The following is a 21,026-nucleotide window of genomic DNA, read 5'->3' as shown; positions in this document are numbered from 1 at the left end:
TGCACCCAGGGGCGCCAATTCGCTACATGGCGGCGCAATTTTTATTTTTATTTTTTCATCAAGCACTGAGCCGCGGCCCGCGACCGTTGCCCCCCTGGAAGAAGATCCAGCCAGGTTTGCGCATGCGTTTTGCGCTCCGTGCTCACCTCTCAGCCTGCATCCTTCACCCCGCGCCCCCTCCCTTCTCCTTCTTCACCCCGCGCCCCCTCCCTTCTCCTTCTCACACACATTTGCGTCTACTTCTCAAAGACAGGAGAGAGCGCAGCTGCGGGGCGGGGGCGCCGCCAGGTTTCAGGCTGTTACAAACTCTGTGATATAAGTAAACCAATAGTGATGCATAAAGTATTTTACAAGAGCTGAGCCGCTGGCGCCGCCCCTCCGTCATTTTTCCGCCCCGGGCGATCGCCCGTATGGCCCGTGCCTAAAACCGCTACTGAGTATTTATAAATGTTTTGTCAGTCCATCCATTCAGAAGAGAATCACCTCTGAACCCAAGACACCTAGTATTTAAGTGTGACAATGCAGAATCATTTAAAAAAGGACATAACGTTCATGTAGGAAGTAAACACTTTGTTTTAAATGGGAATGAAATCTATGAATAAAGCTTGTAAAGGGCACAGCATGTGTCGCTTTAATTGTTATAATTTTTAGCTAAAGTGCAAATGTGATGAAGTATTTTAACCCTTTTTCTCACAGGAAACTGAGCTGCTTCAAAAATACGTTTCATTTTTTTTTAAACTGCTGTCGGCTATTTGTCTTTAAATCTTTCCAAAAAAACAACCAGAAGGATGCAATCAGGTGTGTTCACAGACGTGGGTAATGTCAGCTTGTATACTGAAGGTATTTGTGTTATCATCTTTACCTTGAGTGGCTGTCAAGAGTTAAGCACACAGTTTCTAAAGTGGCGACACTTTGGTATGTCCCGCCTTCACACCCACAGTTAAAAAATCAGGTTCCTGCATGGCTTTTTTTAACTGTTATGGCATACTGCTGCTTTGTTTGGAGGTGTTTGATTTATGGTTGAAGTTCACAACAAAAGGAAGTTTGTACATCATTTTCATGTTTGAATAAAGCTTTCTCATCATTCCTGTACATTCCTTGTGTATCTGAGTGCAAAAAATAAAATAAAAAAGTCTATTAAAAGTGTAAACATCTTTTGCAAAGTCAGTGCATTTGGACTGCTGGAACACACTGTGACATGTCACCAGCAGAATGTGCATTTGTGTGAATATTACTTGTTCTTGTGTAATAAACTTCCCATTCTGTGAAACAGTTTCTCCAGCTTGTTTTCATGGTGCGCTTTTGTAACCCGAATGACGCTGTGTTCAACATCGGCTTTGGAAAAGCTCTTGCTCTTTCCCTGAGAGTTTGGAAGTTTCTTTTCTAATGAGCAGAATGGTTCAAATCTGCTGTACAGGCGGTTCTCTGAGCCCAGCCTCAAGCTTCTGTCAGGAGCAGAGGTTTTCTTCGGAGCCGTAGTTTTGTCGAAGGCACTTTGGGATGGACTTGGGTTTTCCTCCGTTACAAATCGGGGTTTTGAAAACTTGGGATTATCTTCCTCCCCACTGTTCTTGTAGTTTCCGGAGGCTTTGACAGAGCTGCTCATGGTTTGGTGAAGATTTTTCCCTCTGCAACTTATCCTTTCCTCCTCCTCCGCTGTCAACGTGTCTGTGCTATCACCTGAAGTGACACTTGGTGTTTTCATGCTGTCAACTGGATCTGCCTTTCTCTCAGGTATGTTCAACAAAGATTTGATTTTCCAGTTCCGCTTCTTCTCTGGAGAGCTGGCATTGTTGGGTCTGTCGATGGAGTTTTTGTGCCCCAGGGCTGCAGCAGACAGCGTTCTGGACAGAGGTTCCTTCCAGATTTGAGAGTTGGAGCTCTTTGTGTTTGTTACACTCTTAACGTCGTAATGGGAGATGGACCTTTGGTCTTCTTTCAGACTGGATCTGTAGGCTTTGCTCTGAGTGTTTATGGCTGCAGTGCTTCTGCTCACAGGTGTGCTTTCGAAAGAGCCGTACAACTCATCTGGAGATTCACATGCAGGCTCAGTGTTTGATCGTGGATCTGCCACACTGTGCCTTTTGTACCAGTTGTCTGTCAGATACTCAGGGTTTGTGAGTATTTGTTGAGTTCTGCCTAAGCTGGCGTAAGAGTTTTTTCCTGGACCAAGGCCTGAATTAGGAGAAAAGTCATCTATAATCTGCTGACTTTGTTGCTTTGCCATGAAATCCTCAGAATTTACTCTTTTCTCTGCTTCCTCTGGATTCCACTTCATCGACGAGTGGTGCAAATGTGTTTTAGGTGTTGCAAGGGGACCAACACCTCTGGAGGTGTTTGTGAATCTGGGGAGCCCCATTTGTTCTGGTAAGGTGGGCCCCAAAGCAAGAGAGTTCCTTATTCTTCCCTGCATAAAGGAACCACCTTTATCGAGTTCTCCAAACTGGTCTAAATAGTCACAAGGCTCTGCAAATGGGGTGTCGGAGTTGTTGAGATACGTTTCTATCCTCCTTGTTTGCATTAAAGACTTGGAAACATTTTGCAAAGGGGACTTGTTTTGCTGCATGAAGGGGACTTGTTTCATGCTCTGGCCTCTGTACTTTTGAGGTACTTGCAGATAATTGTTCTTGGAGTGGTTGATCTGGCCGTTTTTTCCATCTCCAACATTCCAGTTGCTTCCTCTGAGTTTCAGGTGCTGGGACAGGTACCCATCTCCTCTTTCCCCTGCATAGCTGTGCCTTTTGTTATTGTTCATGGAGTCCTCAGAATCAAAATAAGGAAATTGGGGCTTGTGACCATGAACAGTAATTCCATTCCTAATATTATTTTCCTTATCAAAAGGCCTATCCTCTAGATCTCGCATAAGAAAATTCCTCTCATTGGTTCTCTGATAGGCTGTGTCGAAAGAGAACCTGAGTTGGTCGTGACGACCAATTAACTTAGTCAGAATCGGCTGTCCAATTAAGTCATTCTGCACAGACCAACCCTCCGGAGAAGACAGCTCTGCTGGCACAGTCGACCTGGCGTAGAGAATTCGAAACTCCTCATCGTAGGACTTGACAAGGTGTCCTCTGATGACCTGAACCATGCTCTGATTGATCTTCTCAAATGACCAGGTATAACTGCAAAATACAACAACAACAACAAAATCAATTCCACTTTAAGAAATAGTAATTTACAAGAGATTTATTTAACTAAAAGTGTGTATTTATGTCTAGGTGTTGAAGACTCTAAATTAAGTTTAAAAATTTAAGGTTTAGTAAATTGTTTTTAATTCTTTTTTTAAGCAAATGACTGTAAAAGCTCAAAAATGTGGGTAATACACTTCAGTGCTTCTTAAAACAATCCCATGCGTTTGCTGCATCATTTACCTGTAGGAGCCGTAAATTGCAATGTGGCAGTCTACCAAAAGAAACTTCTGCTCCAGTGCTCCATGAAATTTAGCTCCTGAGCGACAGAGGTAATCCTGGCCTTTCACGGTGCGCACTCTCATATACTGTTGACAGAGCAGTGAAAGGAACAAGTTGCTAGTGGCAAAACATCTGTCAGGAGTAAATCCGCTGCACAGAGAAGCCAACAGCCATCTTAGTTCTAGAGTTGTTCTGTTTGTGACTTGTTACATGCATTTGAACAAAGGTGTGTTTGAGTCTTCACTCCTTTTCCAAAAATGTAGACTCCACCCAATAAACAGGTTGTCAAATACTTTCACTTAGATTTTTTTCTCTCAGTGGTGGACACGTTTACTTTTTTCAATTTAATGATTAAAATGTGTCAAACGTGTTGTTGTTAAATATGTGCTTTGCAGTAATCTATGAAATTAGATTTGTTGCTTAAGTATTGTCTGTCTTAAAAAGGTTTCCTACTCATAATAAGAGATTTGTGTGTCTGTTATAAGATTTGAAGATCTGAAAAAAGAATTTTCTGTCTTTAAAAAGATTTTGTACTTGTAGAAAAAGAAGTTTCATTGCTGCAATAAGAAATTTATGAGTCTGTAAAACTGTTCAATAACTGCAGAAAAAAGTCTGCAAAAATGCTTTGTCCGTGTGTGAAACGACACATTGGTCTACAATGACAAGTCGCAAGTACAATTCTTTTGCGTCTCAACCAATCAACCAATCAGCAGCCGTCCCCTGTCACCAAATTGGTGCACTGCTTGGACTTGCCGATCAGATGCATGATATCCATGCCAGGAAAAACAAAACAAAGCAAAGAAAACAAAATAAAGATTCTTCATTCTACGCCTAGCTGACAAGCCAAAAAGTTAGAGCATAGTCGAAATATGGTTATTGATGTGTTTCATTACGAGATTGCAACAAAAAAATAAATCAATGTCATTATTAGTTTCAGGAAATTCTCATGGTATGTTCTTCCATTTTATCTCATCCCCTTAATGTTGAAAAGACATCATGCATCCGATCGCCTGGTCCAATCAGCACACCAATTGGATGACAGTGGATTGGTTGATTTGTTGAGACAACTAGTAACTTGAGTTTTGTCATTGCACATCAATGCGCGTGCCCTTCCTTGCATGTGACATTTTTATACACACAAAGCATTTTTTCCAACGTGTAATTTTCTCTACAGTTACTAAACAGTTTTACAGACACACATATATTTCATATATAAGTACGTAACTTTTTTTACAGATGGACAATGCTTTTGCAACAAATCTAACTTCATATTCATTTACTGGTTAATGTTGAATGATAAAAAAGGAAACATCTGAAAGGGGAAATTAAAAAAATCAGGCGTTTAAACACCAAACTCACCCGGAGTTGTTGAACTTTGATGTCCAAACTTTCTGCCATTGAGAGGAAACTTTTCAGATGGGAATGATCCAAAAGCACATAGACTGCAACTCCTTGTATGGAAGCATCAACGGCTTCTTTGAAAATATCCACATCGGTGAATGCGTCCATCACGAGAGCAATGACCTGAAAAGACAGGAGTCAGAGTAAATTTTATGCATTGCAGCAGGTTTTTACCCAGAAATCCATCTGTTAGCAGAAACACAAAACAATAACTGGAAATTTGATGGCAAAGAAAAGAGGACAAATATCTTATCACGCGAGCAAGACGGAGGCGAGTAAAAGCAGTCAATACAGCTTTTGAAGAGAGCAATGTCAGATAGTGGAGGATAAAAATGGGATAAACAACTTGTTTTTTGTTTGTTTTTGTAAAATTTGGACCTGCGCTGTATCTATTGATCCAAAATCAAGTTTCTAGTCACATTAGGAACATTTTTACAAAGAACAGAGACAGCCTTAACATTCAAAACGCAGGTGGGTTAAGGACACAGTCAATTATAGAAAATTTGAAGTGAGAAAGATTTATGTGCTGTCATTTTTTATCTTTCAGATGTTCAATAACAGGCTGTGCCTGTTTCTTAACACTCCTGTAACATCTTGTATGCTATAATTTAAGTGTACTTGTCACATTGTTGTTATTCAACAGCTCAGGGAGGGTTTTTGCATTGATACGTGAAAAGCAGATTTCCTCCTTTGGGAGTTTCTTTACAGGAGATCTAGAGGTTGAGAGAGAGAAGTTGCAAGTTTCTTATAATTTCTATAAAATAACTTGTTTAGATTTATTTTGACAGTCTGACAGCTAACTTACCTTTAAAAGTTCAATTTGTTTTTTGTTAAAAAGATAGATTTTTAAGAGGTTTCTAACTAATTTTCCAGGGTGCTGTGCAGAATTCAATGAGTGAAATCAGCAGGACACACTGTCTGGTGACTTTGTAATATTATGGAGGAAGTGTGAAGCTAATCATGAGAGCTGTTGTTTACTTTAGAGTTACCTGTCTTGCATCCTGAATGTGCTTCCGGATCACCTCTTTTATGGTTGGGTTGTTTGGTCTCGGTGGATGGAAGAGCAAATCTATTTTAGTCGGAATTTTCTCATCCAAGAAATCTGGCCATCCCAATTCTAAATTTGGTGTTTCCGCGTCTGATTTCACAGGCCAATATGTCCCCGAGGAGGATTGCTTGTCTGCTGGACAGTTCTTCTCCTCTATGCTGGTTTGAGGTACCAACTGTTCTGCGTTTGTGGTGATGAAAAAGATTTCCTCATCAGACAGGATGTTCCCGATTCTTTCTGCTTTGAGGACATCATGGTAAGCCTCTCTGCCTTCTTCCACCAGGCGATCAATGGCCAGGCGATATGCCTCTTTGTAATGAGGCTGAACGTAGAGCTCAGATTTAAACTCCCCCCTCATTGAGGACAGCAAGGAAAACTCTGGCGAGTCCATCCCTTCACAGAGTTTCTGCGGAGCCTGTCAAAGATAAAGGAGATCAATAAGATGTTGAAAGTGGGGCCGTCAGAAACAAAATTTAGAAGAGGTTATAAAAGTTTAATGAGGCAAAGTAAACTTTTGACACACAAATATTAATCAAATATGACATGTAGTCAATCTAAAAAAAAAAAAAAATGAAAAAATGTCAGTGATTCAATTTATTCTTTCAGTTTGATGAATCAATCCATCTGCTGTTTATCCCAGGCGGGGTCATGAGGGTTGCCAGCTGCCTTAGGGCAAAGGTGGGGTACACCTGGGACACACACACACACTAAGCTCACCCACCAATCAACCTACCACAATGTTAGACAAAAGGAAGAAGCCGAAAACTACACATGCACGGAGAAAACATGCAGACTTCAGGGACCCGGGATTTGAACCAAAGCCTTCCTTCTACACACAAAAAATATGCAAAATGTTGCAGATAATGTGGTGCACTAAACATTGACTCAAGAGAGAAACACTGGAAACTAATTAACAAACATCTTAAAACAGTTCCTGGTTCCCTGTTAACTATAACACACCTTAATAAACAGTCCTAACAGACTCATGTTTGTAAAGCTTGTCCCAACAAGTTTTTATCAACTTTGAACCAGCTGTCAAACTAGCTGTCAAATAAATGCAAATGAATCCTTTGAGAATATGCCCCCACAAAGATGTTTTTAATAAAACATGGATCGTTGTAGAGCGACTTTTTAAATTTTTGAATTTTAGGAGAATATTTAGCATTTTTTTAAGCTTCAAAGTGTCAAGAGCACCTCAGTGTTTCACTGCTTCAAGAAACAGTCCAGCAGGTATTACAGCATATTAAGCCACATAACCTTGAAAAATACATCCCTTTATTCAAATGCCTTATCTCAAACTTACCCTTTATCACTAAAATTAACTTGCAAGCGAGACATTCAGAGTCCTGACAGAGCGCCGGCATTTCTGCCAAGTTTCAAAAGCTCACTGATTCTGTCAGTAAATCACACTCAAAAAGAGAGACTTACATTTAGAAAGTGACCGTTTAGGAAATCCTCCGGACTGCCCCTAAAATATCCCACCTCCATTTGTGTTGCTTGGAGCAGCTGCTGACTCCCAGCTGACAGAGACACAGACAAGAAGTTGTCTGAACACGAAACAGAGGCAGGCTGCAGATAGAGGGTGTGGATTCCAGTTTTGACATGCAAATTGTCCAGCTCAAAACTGCCTTACAGGCAGACGCAAACCTGTTTGAAACATTTGGCCCCACCTTCTGTTTTACGGGAGCAAGGTTCACTCCCAAGAATATCAAGATAATGATGACGTCAGGAGGCCTTTTGGAATGCCTCAGTGGTTACTGGACCTGGCTTAGACTCTGCGTTTTATGCTTCTTGATGCAAACCTAATCCATGATGCATGACTAAACATTGATTTCCTGTTTTTATTTAAGTGAAATAAATGATAAAATCTCAACAATTCAACTTTTGCTCTGCTGGTTTCTTGGGTGATTCTCAGAAAAGAACAGTCATGGAAAGAAAAAAATCACGACTTACTTTAATCAAAGCCTAACTACAGCTGAAATATTCAGGTGGAGTCTTTTTTTTTAAATGTAAATACCAGTAAGGTCTGTATTAAAACAAAATGTTTACAGTTTTTCTCTTCTTGCATGTCATTGAGTTCATCTTATCACTTCACATCACCAAATACCAGAAATCTACTTCCTTATTTTAAAACTATAATAAAATGTCAATAAATCAGATCTAAACTGCTTACTTTAAATAATTTACTCTTTTATGAGGGACTCGGTACTTATTTTGTGTGTTTGTTAGCTGGAGGATTTAAATATAGGATACCAGTTTGATGACAGACATTTAATAAAAAATAATTAACTCAAATATTTAAAAAAAGAAAGAATCAATCAAAAGGTGACAATTATTTAACACAAGAATCTCTTGATTGGTAAACGTAACCATTTTTGTTTCATGGTTTTGTAAGCATATTTGTAAAATTTCAGTTCAATTTCCATAAATTTTCCAATAGTTTTTCACAAATTAAACCTCTAAAATAATTTGAACACATTTTTTTGCAAAGCCTTCTGCTCTGCAAGAACTTTTCTAAAGCACACTTTTCTAGAATTAATTGAAAATAGCTTGACGCACTTTATTTATTAATCACTCCAGTCTTTGTTAGCAGCTTGCATGTTCTTCATTGTATTACTGAAGCAAAAGTGTCTTCTTTCTTCCTGTTCTGTCCTGGTAGGTACACTTGTGTCTCCGGTTTTGTGCGACATGAGCATGCAGCTGTTACCTAAAATTTACTCTTTAAAATTTAAATTCAAATAATTAAATAATTAATTCTCATATAAACATATATGTTAAAATTTACTTTCTGCCACTTGTATTATTAATATCTATCACATTCAGGAACTAGTTTTAAAATGTTTTACATACAAAATGTTCCAAATTGTGTTTTTGTTAAAAACAAATTTTTTTATTGCATAATTACAAACTCTAAAGTTTCAAAGGATCTCAGTTTTTCATTCATTGAATATAAAAACATCATGTGATGTGACTTTCAAGCAAAGTTGGGTGAATGTTATGAGAGTGTCACTCTTTAGAAACAAACAGTATCCCAAAAGTATATGACTATTGTCGTAATTCCCACATTGACTTTCAAGGTTTAACTCCTGTAGAGGGACCTGTCATGGTCCAAATGCCATTTGCCTCAAACCATCAGTGCAGATCAGTGCAGGTGTGCAGGTTAACCCACCAGAGGCTTCAGATAAGATGAGGCGCTGTAGCCTTTACAGACATTTATCTCACTATAAAAGGCCCAGACTGAAGTTTTACACTAAAACTCCTCCAGCATCAACTTAAGCCATAAAGACAAGGGACACAAAATGTGACATTTTGTTCACTGAGCTGGAAAACCACCAGTTATGTTTGGGGGGACAACTGTTTATTCTTCACTACTTACTTGTTATTAGTTATAAAAAAAAAAAGAAAAACACTTCTTGCACGAACCTTATAAAAAAAACATTTACAAATGAGCTCCAGCTTTGTCTTGAATGAAATATTATTGCATGCATGCTGCACAAACTCTCACTGCTAACAGTCCACAAACATTCTTGGCAGCAACATCACGCCTGCCTGGAATGAAACATTGTAATATCCGTCTGCAGTCAGTCTCACTTTAGATTCAACTTCCCAAAAAGAAAATCTCTGGAAATATTTAAAGACATTTTGGAAACTGTTATACTGTTGCATGCTGCAACCGCTGTTTTGTGCTCTGTCAGATGTAGCTTAGACTCTCAGAAGTTTAAAAATCATTGTTGCTGATAAGTCAATCACATGATTTAGGCTGAGAATAGATAAGAGCTCTTTCAATGACCTTTTACCTTTTTGATTATTGAAATCTGTTATGTTCTAACTTACTTTTTACTTCATTTTGAAATATTTCTGTGGAATCAAATAATTGACCGATCCAGTGATATAACCAAATAAAAAAAAAAAGGAATTATAGTATAGATTTAGAGTTACTTTTATCTTTTTGGATGATTCTAAGAAATTATTTGCTTTCAAACAAAACATTTTCTGTCATTCATTGGCAGTACTACTTACAATAGGTCCAGCAGTCTAGCCTCTCACTAAGGTGCTTCTCCTGATGACAGTCTCTTAACAGCGGTTTTGTTTTGTTTTGAATCTAGGTGTGCAGATTAAATAGATTAAGTACCTGGGAATTTCTCCTAACGCAACTTTTTTGTCAGACAGCCTTTGTAACACCCAGTCACTGTCGTCATAGCCCTGTAATGCTGGTCTCAGATCCTGCCGGCAAGTCACGGCAAGTCCAAGATGGAAAAACATTTCCAGGCAGCTAAAAACGTCAAAAAAGGAAAAAGGTTATAGTTGTACTTACATTTTTTAAATATTTTTGTGCTGTGTTCACTTTTTATCTCCAAAGCAATCGCTTCAATTTTGATTTATGAATCAGGCAACAAATCTTTCATAACTTTTTTACATTTGCATTCTTTTTTTCAAGCCTTATAAGCTAATATGTATATGGAAAAAGATTAAATTCAATTGTTGCAATAACATATGAGAAAATATGTGTTTTAGTTACAAAAAAAGGAAGATATGAGTGCTTTGATATGAATTTTCCTGAAAACAGGAAATGTGTGATTTGGAATGTGAATCTCCTCAGATGCGTTAATACGAGAAGAGAAGAGTCATCTAAATGGTTATTTTTTCAGAGCGCCCCTTGCTTTGCATACAAGAATATGGAATATGGCTGGAAAAGCCTTTGTCCAATTTTGCAATAACATCCTCTGGTTGCAAATAAGCCCATATAATGACCCTTCTACTGGCGTGCATGATAGTGGATTGAGGTTTGTTTTGACTTTGTCCCTGAAAGTGATTTTCTTTTATGTACCCAATGGATTTGGAAATTGCAGTTCCTTGCAGTTGCACTGTCATACATAATAGGAGAAAATGTAAAAGTTTAATTAAGATTGAAAAGACTTTCAAATGTGTGCAAGTCAGACCTGCTGAGTATTCATTTTATTTTAAGTTGTTTTTTTGTTTTGTTTTTTTGTAGCAAGCAGCAACTGATTTCTCCAAACCTCCGTGAAAATATGGAAAAAGGATCTGTCAATGATGATAGTATTGTTAAATCAATAACTTGTGAGAATCATATTATTACTATTTCTAAAGCTGCCACACACAAAAAAGCAAGAGACATCATTTGTAATTTGTAATTTTTTTGAACTGCTTGTTTGCTTTCGTTTACTCAATTTACTGTAAATCAACAAGCATCCAGGCTTTTTATAAGTAATTACTGCCCTCCATTAACATGAGCCACAGACAATCCACAGAGGCTTTTAATAGGGCTGAATAGGTCATCCATCCTTCACCTCAGAGGAAAAACTCAACTAAAAAGAGAAAAAAGTCAACAGTTTTAGTATGACTCATGCTTCTCCACCCAACCCTGAGCTCTGATCACTGACACCATGCTCTTTTCCCCAGCTCAGCCATCTCAGCCATGAAAGGCAGAGTTTTGTTATGTTCTCCCTTTGGCAGAAATGGATTGAAACCGGAACGTTACATCTGGCAGCAATCTGTTGCTGATTAGGACTAAAATTGAGTCTTAAATGCGAAACAAATTTGCTGCAGAAAATCCTCAGGTGAGCTTAGAATGAGTCTGGCAGTGATAAAAGAGGACAGGAGAAACAGGCGCTCAGCAAAGGAACAGCGAGGAAAACACAGCTGTCTTCCTCTATATGCACTCATGACACATGACACCTCCCATCTTTTCAAATTATTTATCACAACGTTTGTGCTGCTCTTGGTTGACATTGTGTAAACTGATATTAGCAACCATCCAGCTTTCAGTTTTTTGATAATATCAGTTTTTTCCAAACATTTCTTTACGTATTTATTGAAAGTACTTTGAAATAAAGCTGTAAAATCAATTAGAAAGCCTTTTAAGAGGACAGTTAAAATGTAGATTAAGAAATCTGATGGATGGGTCCACACTCTCTAACATCTGATAGATGTTAGAGAGTGTGGACTTCCACTCATTCCAACAACCAAAAACAGAGTAAGTTTGACTTTTTTTTGACTATTTGTCAGTTTTTGGCAAAATGTTCAAGAGTCTGTCATGCTGTAAATACCGGTATATATTTTTAAAAATACCGGTGTGATTTAAACTTAAAATGTACAAAATGTATTTAAAGTGTGAATTTCTCTAAAATAATTAAAACAACTTCAGAAAATATATTTTTCTTTACATTTTTAATAGAATTCCAGCAGAAGAGCAAAGTCTGGATGTCATCAGTTTGTTTCAACAGTGAGCATGAGGAGAATAAAGATGTATACTAAAAGCAAAGACCTTGCATTTATTAAACGAATATAAAGCAAAACAAATGAATAAATAAATAAACCAGTAAGCAATAGCTGCTATATAGATGTTACTTCAAGAAAAGGATGTCTTTGAAAGAGAAACATAAAAACCTTGGACGATCAGAACTTCTTTTTTATGACAAATACCTCAGTGTTGCCTGTATGGTTAACTGAAAAAAAGTTTAGTGAATTCAAGTCAATTTTCATTTTTTTCTGTTCTGAGTAAATATTTACGCATAATAAGCTTACTTTTTTATTATTTTAGGCTGTAAAGCAAAATGAACATAGCAAAAAGGTGAAGCTTTTAATTAATAAAGCATGCATTAAGGAAAGCGTGGGGATTTGTAAAACTAAACATAGTCCAAATAAGTAATTTCAAGAACCCTCCTGATGCACATTGTTGTGGCCGCCTAAGGTCTTCCCAGGTTCGGGTTACGGTTAAGGATATAAAAAAACCTGATGTGCAAATGGGAAAAGGAAAATCACACAAGTCTGCATGAAGTGTCAAACCTCTTGCAAAAGGGAGAGCCAGGGACAAATGGTAAAGTAAATAGGGTATACTTATATGGCACTTTACTACCTCGAAGGCCCAAAGCCCTTTACAATAACAAACCCATTCACACAATGGTGGCGGCTCCGCACGGGCGCCAACGTTCCACCAGAGGCAAGGTGGGGTTCGGTGTCTTGCCCAAGGACACTTCAACACATGGGCGGGCAAGGTGGGAATCGAATCTGCAGTCTCACGATCGGGAGTCGACCGCCGTACCGCTGCACCACAGTCCCCTCCCCCAAGGGTGTCTACAGAAAGAGTTGCCTCGCTTGTGCTCTGATCTAAGGCAACGGGAAGCAGGTTTTATTACCCAACATATGTAAATCAAGTCATGGCTCTGTGTCCTTCCTTATAGCAGGAGACAAAGAGAGAGCAGCTGTTCCTGGTGTGAATAACGGCATCCCTTCCACACAGACAAAAAACAGATACAGGTTTCAGCACTTACTTCACACAAACAAGTAACTGCATAATCAGAAAGGTATAAAATCATGATGAAATACGTGATAATAAATCATGCCACTACATCCAAAAACACAGGCTTCGAGCAGAAATCTGCAGTTGCCCAGGTGGACATTTCCCTTCTGCAGGAGGCCGACACTTCCACAAAGATGTTCAGTGTCCTCACCTTTGTCCCTCTTTATTCTTTTCATTTGTTTGGTCTGCACCTTTGGCATTCTGAGCACCACACACAGATGCAGCATGTCATTGTGTGGATCAATGCAGAGATTTCTTCCTTTTTTGTCTGGTTTGTTTTTTGCTGAGGGTTTCCCACAAAGCATAGTTCCCGCTGTCGTCTTCGCTGTCACTATTGGTGTCAGCAGTGCCGGAAAAGTCAGATATCATGAGCCTTTGCTGAAACTTGAAAGATGATAATGTGTCAGCGCAGTCCTTATTAATGTCTCCCTGCCTTCCACTTCCTGCTTATATGGATTTTCACAAAAAAACAGCCTGTAAACATCTTCTGCAACCATGCTGACACTTTTTTTTTATCATGATTACAACTGGAAGGAGACAAATATGTGGTCAAAGGGTATTTTGTTTTGCTTTTCCAAGAAAGATAGCCTGTGTCAAATTGTTCTTCTCGCTTTAATCCCATAATCCCTTCATCTTTTAATTAAGACGATCTCTTCCATCTATAATTTAGAGAGTTTAAAAATAATCACTGATTTTCACGCTGTTTGGTTTATCGTGACCACCAGCTGCTTGTTTTGATGCAAGTTAATGAGTCTATTTTTAAAAATTCAGTTTTATCACATTTGACACGAATAAACACTTACTTCCTATGGCAGCACATTCTAAAATAGAATCAATTTTGCATCAGAGCCAAAAACAATCCGACAAAAGACTCCGTATTTGTTGTGCTCATCCTGCACCGCACGAGGATGCTAAATCAGTCACACCTACTCTCTGCAGCCGCAACATAAAATTAAAAATTCTTCAGAAAAACATCCCTAATTTATTTTTGTATAGTTATCTCTCTGTGTCAGAGCAGTTCTTTCAAACAGAATAGCCAACTGACTCTGTCAGGGCAACTCTCTCCTGCTGGGAACACTGGTGGGACAGCAGAACATCAAAGCACGAACTGTCACTCAGCTGCCAGGAAACAAACCATTTTGACTTTTTGATCACGCTTCCATGTTTTCTGTTTGTTTTCAAGTTTCAATGCTAAACTCAATCTCTACTTCTGTTTCAATATGTTCAGTACACGTGAGGTGAAAAAAGGGAGCGTTTTTTTAAGTCAATCAAGCAAATATCTCAATACTGCACAGCTTTGAACGTGGAATGAAAAAGCAGCCAGCTTTCACCTCCCAACATCATCTCTCAGCAATTAGTGCTTTCCTTTCAGCTTTTCATGCCCAAAAGAAACTTAGCAAAGTTTAAAGAAAGTCCAGAGACATGGAGGTTGTAATATTTGCTGTGAAATTAAGAAAATAATAGCTTGACTTTTGACGGTCTGTTTCCTGTTGACAGTTTTTCTGTCCAAAAAAAAGAGGGGTAGCGATGGCAAGTCTGAGGCAAGTTGCTAGTCAAAATTACCCATACCATTATAAAATTGTTTCCAATTAAAAAACTGATTAAAATCGAGCTTGGAAAATAAATTAAATTAAATTAAATCACATCAAACGTGTTTTCATAGCACTTTTCCTGCTACAAAGCATCTCAAAGTGCTTCCCATAAGAAAATGGATAATTGTAAGATAAAAAAATAGTAGTTAAAATAGCAAACATAGTTAAAAAGAAAGACGAAGAAGAAGCTGCGCTGCTGAACACTAGCACCACTAGCGCCAACCCATAACCACCAGGAGCAACGGGGGGGTTCAGTGTCTTGCCCAAGAACACTTGGACACAGGGGTGGGAACTGAACCTGTGATCTTCTGATTGGAAGGTCAGCCGCCTTCAAACCCTAAAGCTTGAACCTTAAAACAGAAGCTGTTACACAAGAAAATGGTGCAAGACATTAAACATGTAAAAGACCAACAAGAATGAAGATAATACTGAAACGTGCTGCTGTAGCTGTAAATCCATGTCAGTTTTTTTACCCAAAATGTCACTTGTTCAAAGATTTTTGTAAATATAATTATGTCAAATCCTTTCATAAAATATTCAAATACTTTATCTTTCCTTATAACATGAATTTAAGCAGTAATAACTTCATCATTTCTGCACCAAGCTTTAATCTGCGGTTCTTTCAAAACCAGAACAGGGATTCCTGCAGTTCACATGGAAGTCGAGTTCAATGGAGAATAATTTTTAGCACAATTAACACCAAACACCTTAACCTTCTGTGATTGCAAATTTTAAAGAATAAGAAGTGGAGAAAAGCTTCCTTGATTGAAGATTCAATTTCAATCAAAAAAGGCTCAGATGAGCACCAAAAAACAGCAATTAACCAGGTTTTTAAAGCTGTTTGAACAAATGTTCAAATGTAGTAGATCATTTACACAATGCAAAACAAGTGCTATTTTGCTTTATTTCTGTCCTAATTATGCATCCAATTAAGATATGTTTCTGTAAAACCTCTTTTTGTTCAACACCAAATGGGGAGAAAAAAATGTTTCACAAAAGACCAACAAAAAATAAACTACCACATTAATGCTAATACTCTCTGGCACACTGTGGGTATTAAGATAGGGCATGTCTTTTTATTGGGATGTTTCCTCCTGGAAAGCTTGTGAATAAATGTTAGCTGGTAAATAATCAGGGATTTCAGAAAACTGGAGTCCAGTCTCATGCAAGTTTGGCTGGCACGATCCAGGATGTGCACCACACTAAGGAGCGGAACAGATGGAGCATTTGAGATTTGAGGAGATAATAAAAGAAAAATCTGCTAAGAGATAAAAGCTAAAAGATAAACAATTAAGATCCCTCATTTTAATGATATTTTTAACCTAATTGTGAGATTTGGTTTCATGGTTTATGATGCAATAAATTACCAAATGGGAACAGTTAAATCCATGCTCTTCCTGATCATATTGAACCAGTAGTAGCAGAATCAGCTAGATGCTTTGATTGATCAGTTCTCTGCATCACAGGGATCATATGACAGTGTTTACGTTGAGAAAGCTACTTTAGCTTCATATAATTAGCCCTCACAAAACCACATTTGGTCCTAAATAGTTCAGTTTTTTTTTTTAATATGTATGTTTTTATATATATATCTAATATGTTTTACTTTAATACATAGATTCCAGGGTTCAGAATAACAATGGCAGTTCCCAGAAAAAACGCTTCCTTATAGGGATCACAGATTGCCATGACAACACAGGTGTGCATTAGATCCAGGATGTGAAAGAAATGTCTGTCACACTGTTATAACGGTGCCCCCACCTGGAAGATAATTCACTTGCTGGAGGAGGAAGCTGTGACATCCCAGCTGGCGGTTCTTTTCAAGTTACAAAAATTAAATGCAAACTTTTTCTTCCTTTTTTTTTCAGCTCTCCATTGTGTTTTCAGAAGAAGAAAAAAGGCATGCTCCCATTCCTTTTCTTTTTTTTATCTTTTTTTACAAAAGAGCATCCATTTCAACATTGGCTGTGGGACTAACTTTCACAGCAGCAGCTTTCCTTTTCTGTATGCATTCCTGAACTTCTGCTTCGGTCTTTCTGCACTCACGCTGATAACTTCTTTGTTGAGGCGCTGCTGCCTGCTCAGTCTTTTCAGTCATTCAGTCTCAGCAATTTTGTTTTTGTTTTTTATTGTATGCTAAGAAGACAAGAAAATGTTTGACTGTTAAATTGCCTGCAAAATAAAAACAAAATAACAGCAACAATGCTGCAAAACACAAGAGTTGACCTTTGATATCCTGTATTGTAAAGCTTTTAAAACATATTAAAGTAATTTGTAATTAAGAATCTGAAATGTTAAAGTATGATGTTGCATATTCAAGTCATAATCCAGGATGTAAATTTCTGCTTATTTAACACAGTAAAAGGTTTGGTGTTTGATTTCTTGTTTTCATTATCATTCTAGAATTGCTGTAAAAAGTTAGATAAATTTAAGTTATTAGATAAGAGTATTGTGTTCCAGGTCCACATTTGCAAACACTCAAGACGAGGAGTGGGCAAACTACTGCCATGTGGCCCAAATAACTAATCTGGTCCGCCAAACTGAAATAAATTATGACAATCCTTATTAATGTGTTTTTTTTCCCTATAAATCCAGGGTCTCCTCATATACACTACAGTACAAGTAAATTATCTAGGTGCGGAAAGTTTTCAGCATGTATGTGGTGTTGGAAGATATTTGTTTTTTCAACGTTCATTTGTGTTTTGAGTCAGACAGTAATTTTTCCAATCATTCCAACACCTCATGAACGCAGCATTCCTGTAAGTTTGTATTTTCCCCTGAGGGACATCAACCCATTGGTGCAACTGGTACTAAAAGGAGAACAAAAGTCAGTTTTCAAAAAAAAAAAAAGGTTCTGTTTTAAAATTTATTTATTAATTTTCAATGACGTTATTTTCTTTCTCCAATTGGATTAACAAAACATTAAACGCATCGGCTCTTGCTTTGGTCCTGCTGTCAAATTTTACAACCCTTTGTGGCCCACAAGTCAAAAATTTGCCCATCTAGACATTTCAGCAAAACACCCAGACACTTCTTGTTAAACCACAAGTCACTACATCCAGCACCCCCCAGGAAACAGGAACGGGTTGGCGTGCGACCGGCACCCTCCTGGGAGCAGGAACGGGTCATGGTGCGTCCGGCACCCCCTTGTCCGGCTCCACCCAGTTTAGGGCCTTCCTGGGAGCAGGGACGGGTCAGGATGTATTGAGGACCACCTCCGGAGCTGAGACGGGATGTTGAGTAGAGCGGTGGCGGCGACGGCGTACCCCCCTCTCAGCCAGACGACTCCTGAAACAGTCCAAAGCCCACTGGGTCTCAACCCCCTCCTCCTCCTCCTCGTAAGAGTCCTCCCAGAGCCAGATCCTGGTCCAGAGGGTCCAGGAAGGACCGTTGCCGGAGAACATCCAGCTCCATCCAGTAAACAGGGGAGGACTTACGATGAGGGCGGCGGTGACGACGACGGCCCCCTCTCACAGCCAGGCGACTTCCGTTGAAGTCCGAGGAGGGGATCAGGGACCAGTCAGGGGTCCACCGAAAACTGGTCCTCTCTGCTGGGTACTGGTAAGGCGGTTCCATAATGTCATGGGGGAAATGAGGATGTATCCAGGGGCAGAGAGGATGGAGGCAGGAGGAAGGTTGCAGGGGAAACGAGGACTTTAATAACAAAAACCAAAACTACGGATCAAAAACCACTGCATTAGCTAGGCAAACTCAAAACTCGAAATCTGATTTACAAACATTCAGGATCTCGGGGAACATTAAACCATGGAACCGCACAGGAGGAATGGAAAGACAAGACTTAAATACACACGGACAAGCGAGACACAATCAGGGCAGATGGGAACCAAAAGTAAAACTCGAAACAACAGAATAGGAAACCATACAAAATAAAACAGGAAGTGAACTCAAATCTATACAGATACAACAAAAAACCAAAACACAAAGGAAAAGCAACTGAAACCGTTACACACAGTAACATTCCTGCTTTTTGTAATGTAATTCATTCTTAACCCTCTACAGCATGACTTTTTAATTTTTGGAGAAAAAAAATGTCACCCTATTTTGGGTAGCTTTGGGGTCTTTAATATCATATAAATTCTGAAATTGATCTCAAAAAGCCAGTAACTAGCATGCTGTAATGCTTCTTACATTTTTGAGCAAGGCTGCCTAAAGTTAATAACAACCAAGCTTTCAAAAGGTTAGCATTTACAATGTGCAGTGCATGTTTTATATTCTTAATTTATTTTTATGGTGGTCCAAATGCTCCTTCATAGGATAGACATTTTCATGACTAGAAAATAAAGCCAATGTTGTCACTTATTTTCTTGCAAAGACAGACGTGATCATAAGGAAGACAGGTGAATTTGAAGTTCTGGACAGAGCAATAGAGGAGCACCTTTAGTTGTGATTTGAGTGATTGACATTTTTTGTTTTAGTTTAAATACTGGTACTTCATCTCAACAACCTGTCTTGCCTGAATTTTACAAAATGTTGAATCTGCAGCTTTATGTAAAACAGAAAGTAAATTGTCCTGAAGGTTTTTCAGTAATTGTTTGACCTCCTCAAACCCACACACACACACACACACACAGTGCAAACAAAAGCAATCCTTTGGAAAAAAGAATTTACATTTTGATTTTTTAAATTAGGTTTTGTATTATTAATTTCCAAAGGGGACGGACATTTTCAAATATGGCGCTGGTGAATTAAAGACTTGCTTGGATAAATGTTTGACAAAGAGTCATACTTAAGGTTTGGTGGCAGAGTAAATTTATCCAGATGGAGGGGAGCAAACAGACTAAGATGGAAAGAAATAAAAGGGACAGAGCTTTAGAAATCCTTAAATCCACTCACCTGTCTTCAGCATTCATATGGACTTATCTATTCTCTGGATTCACAAAGTATGATTCTTATCTTTGGAGCACATCCTTATTGTTGTGTCCTTGGGTAAGACACACCCTCCCTGCCTCCAGTGTTGCTCCACTGGTGAGTGAATGCGTATGACTGTCCTGGTGATGGTCAGAGGAGGCGTAGGTGCATACTGGCAGCCACGCCTCTGTCAGTCGGCCCCAGGGCAGCTGAGGCTACATCTGTAGCTTACCATCACTACGTAAGAATGAGAAGTGAATTATGAGCGCATTGTAAGCGCTTTGAGCATCTGGAAAAGCAAAGAAAAATCAGTTCCATTATTATTATTATTATTATCCTCGCCAGTCATGTTCACATTTCACAATTACTGCTAAGTCTTGGACGAAGTCATCGAGTTTCTGTCTAATGATTGAGTCACCGTAACTACAGAGTTTGCTGTAAATAATGGATGTCCCATGCTTTGCTTCTGTGAAAGGATTTACTGTTCAGTCTGGACCTTGTTAGGTCAGCTCTAACCTGTGTCCTTTTCCAGATCCCCCAGAGCATCCAGTGGCTGTCTGGTCTCTGTGGAGTTTTCTTGTTGTGTATTGATTTTCTCTGCCTCCATCCTCTTCTTGAGTTGTATAAAAGTCTGTAAACTTTCCCCTAAATCTGTAGAGTCTCTCTGCAAAATGCCATGGAGGGGCCCAGACAAACATTTTTCTATGTTCAGCAAATATTTGCTTCCTGAGGAGGCGACTGTTCATTCCAACAGACAACATGAAAAAAGCATTTATTTTTTTGCACATTTTATTTTTCTAGTTTGCTGCAATGGTGTGTTTTTTTATTTTATATTTCAAGAGGCTGACCTAAAAAACAAACATTGTTCATTTAAAGCATTTTAAAAAGTATTTTTTTCAATGCATCAAGTCTTTTCTTTTTTTTTGCATACCCAGCACATTTATTTTTGGGCATTTTTTCTAATTCTAATTTCTAATTCTAATTAAAAAATTGTATTTTTAATGTGCCATCAAAACATGTGAAATCTGCTGGATATGTAGGTGTTCTGAAGTCATATGGTCTTTAAATTGAGTCAATATTCTGCTTTGGTTCTTGCTATTTTAGTAGATTTATATCAAGCTGACTTCTTTTAAGCAAGCAGTTTTCTGCTTCCTTTCTGTAGATCCTTAGTTATAATTTTTTAGCTTTTGTTGGACACATATGTGATTTTTGTGGAAACAGTTCTTAAGCAGAGACCTCCCAAAGACAAGTGATGGAAATCCCCTGACCCGTCCAGCACTGTTAAATTTGTAACTACATATTTTCACACCGAGACATATTTCAGCGTTCCAATACAAACATCCAACAGACCACAGCAGAAAGCCAACAAATGAAGGCACAGAGAC

At 38.5% G+C, this 21,026-nt stretch overlaps 1 protein-coding gene across 1 annotated transcript; it reads right to left on the bottom strand.

Annotated features, from left to right (window-relative positions):
- Nucleotides 1–358: 358 nt before the first annotated feature.
- Nucleotides 359–7,446, bottom strand: fam83b (family with sequence similarity 83 member B). The gene is made up of 5 exons (XM_020709645.1): nt 7,288–7,446; nt 5,801–6,274; nt 4,770–4,934; nt 3,372–3,496; nt 359–3,122 (listed from the first exon to the last, which is right to left on the bottom strand). Exons 1-5 carry the CDS (start codon nt 7,345–7,347, stop codon nt 1,232–1,234), a joined length of 2,715 nt encoding a protein of 904 aa, XP_020565304.1. The 5' UTR covers nt 7,348–7,446; the 3' UTR covers nt 359–1,231.
- Between the last annotated feature and the right edge of the window lie 13,580 nt (nt 7,447–21,026).

This window comes from Oryzias latipes, chromosome 15 (assembly GCF_002234675.1).
Source record: "Oryzias latipes chromosome 15, ASM223467v1".
Taxonomy (NCBI): Eukaryota; Metazoa; Chordata; class Actinopteri; order Beloniformes; family Adrianichthyidae; genus Oryzias; species Oryzias latipes.
This window is presented reverse-complemented; position numbering and strand designations above follow the sequence as displayed.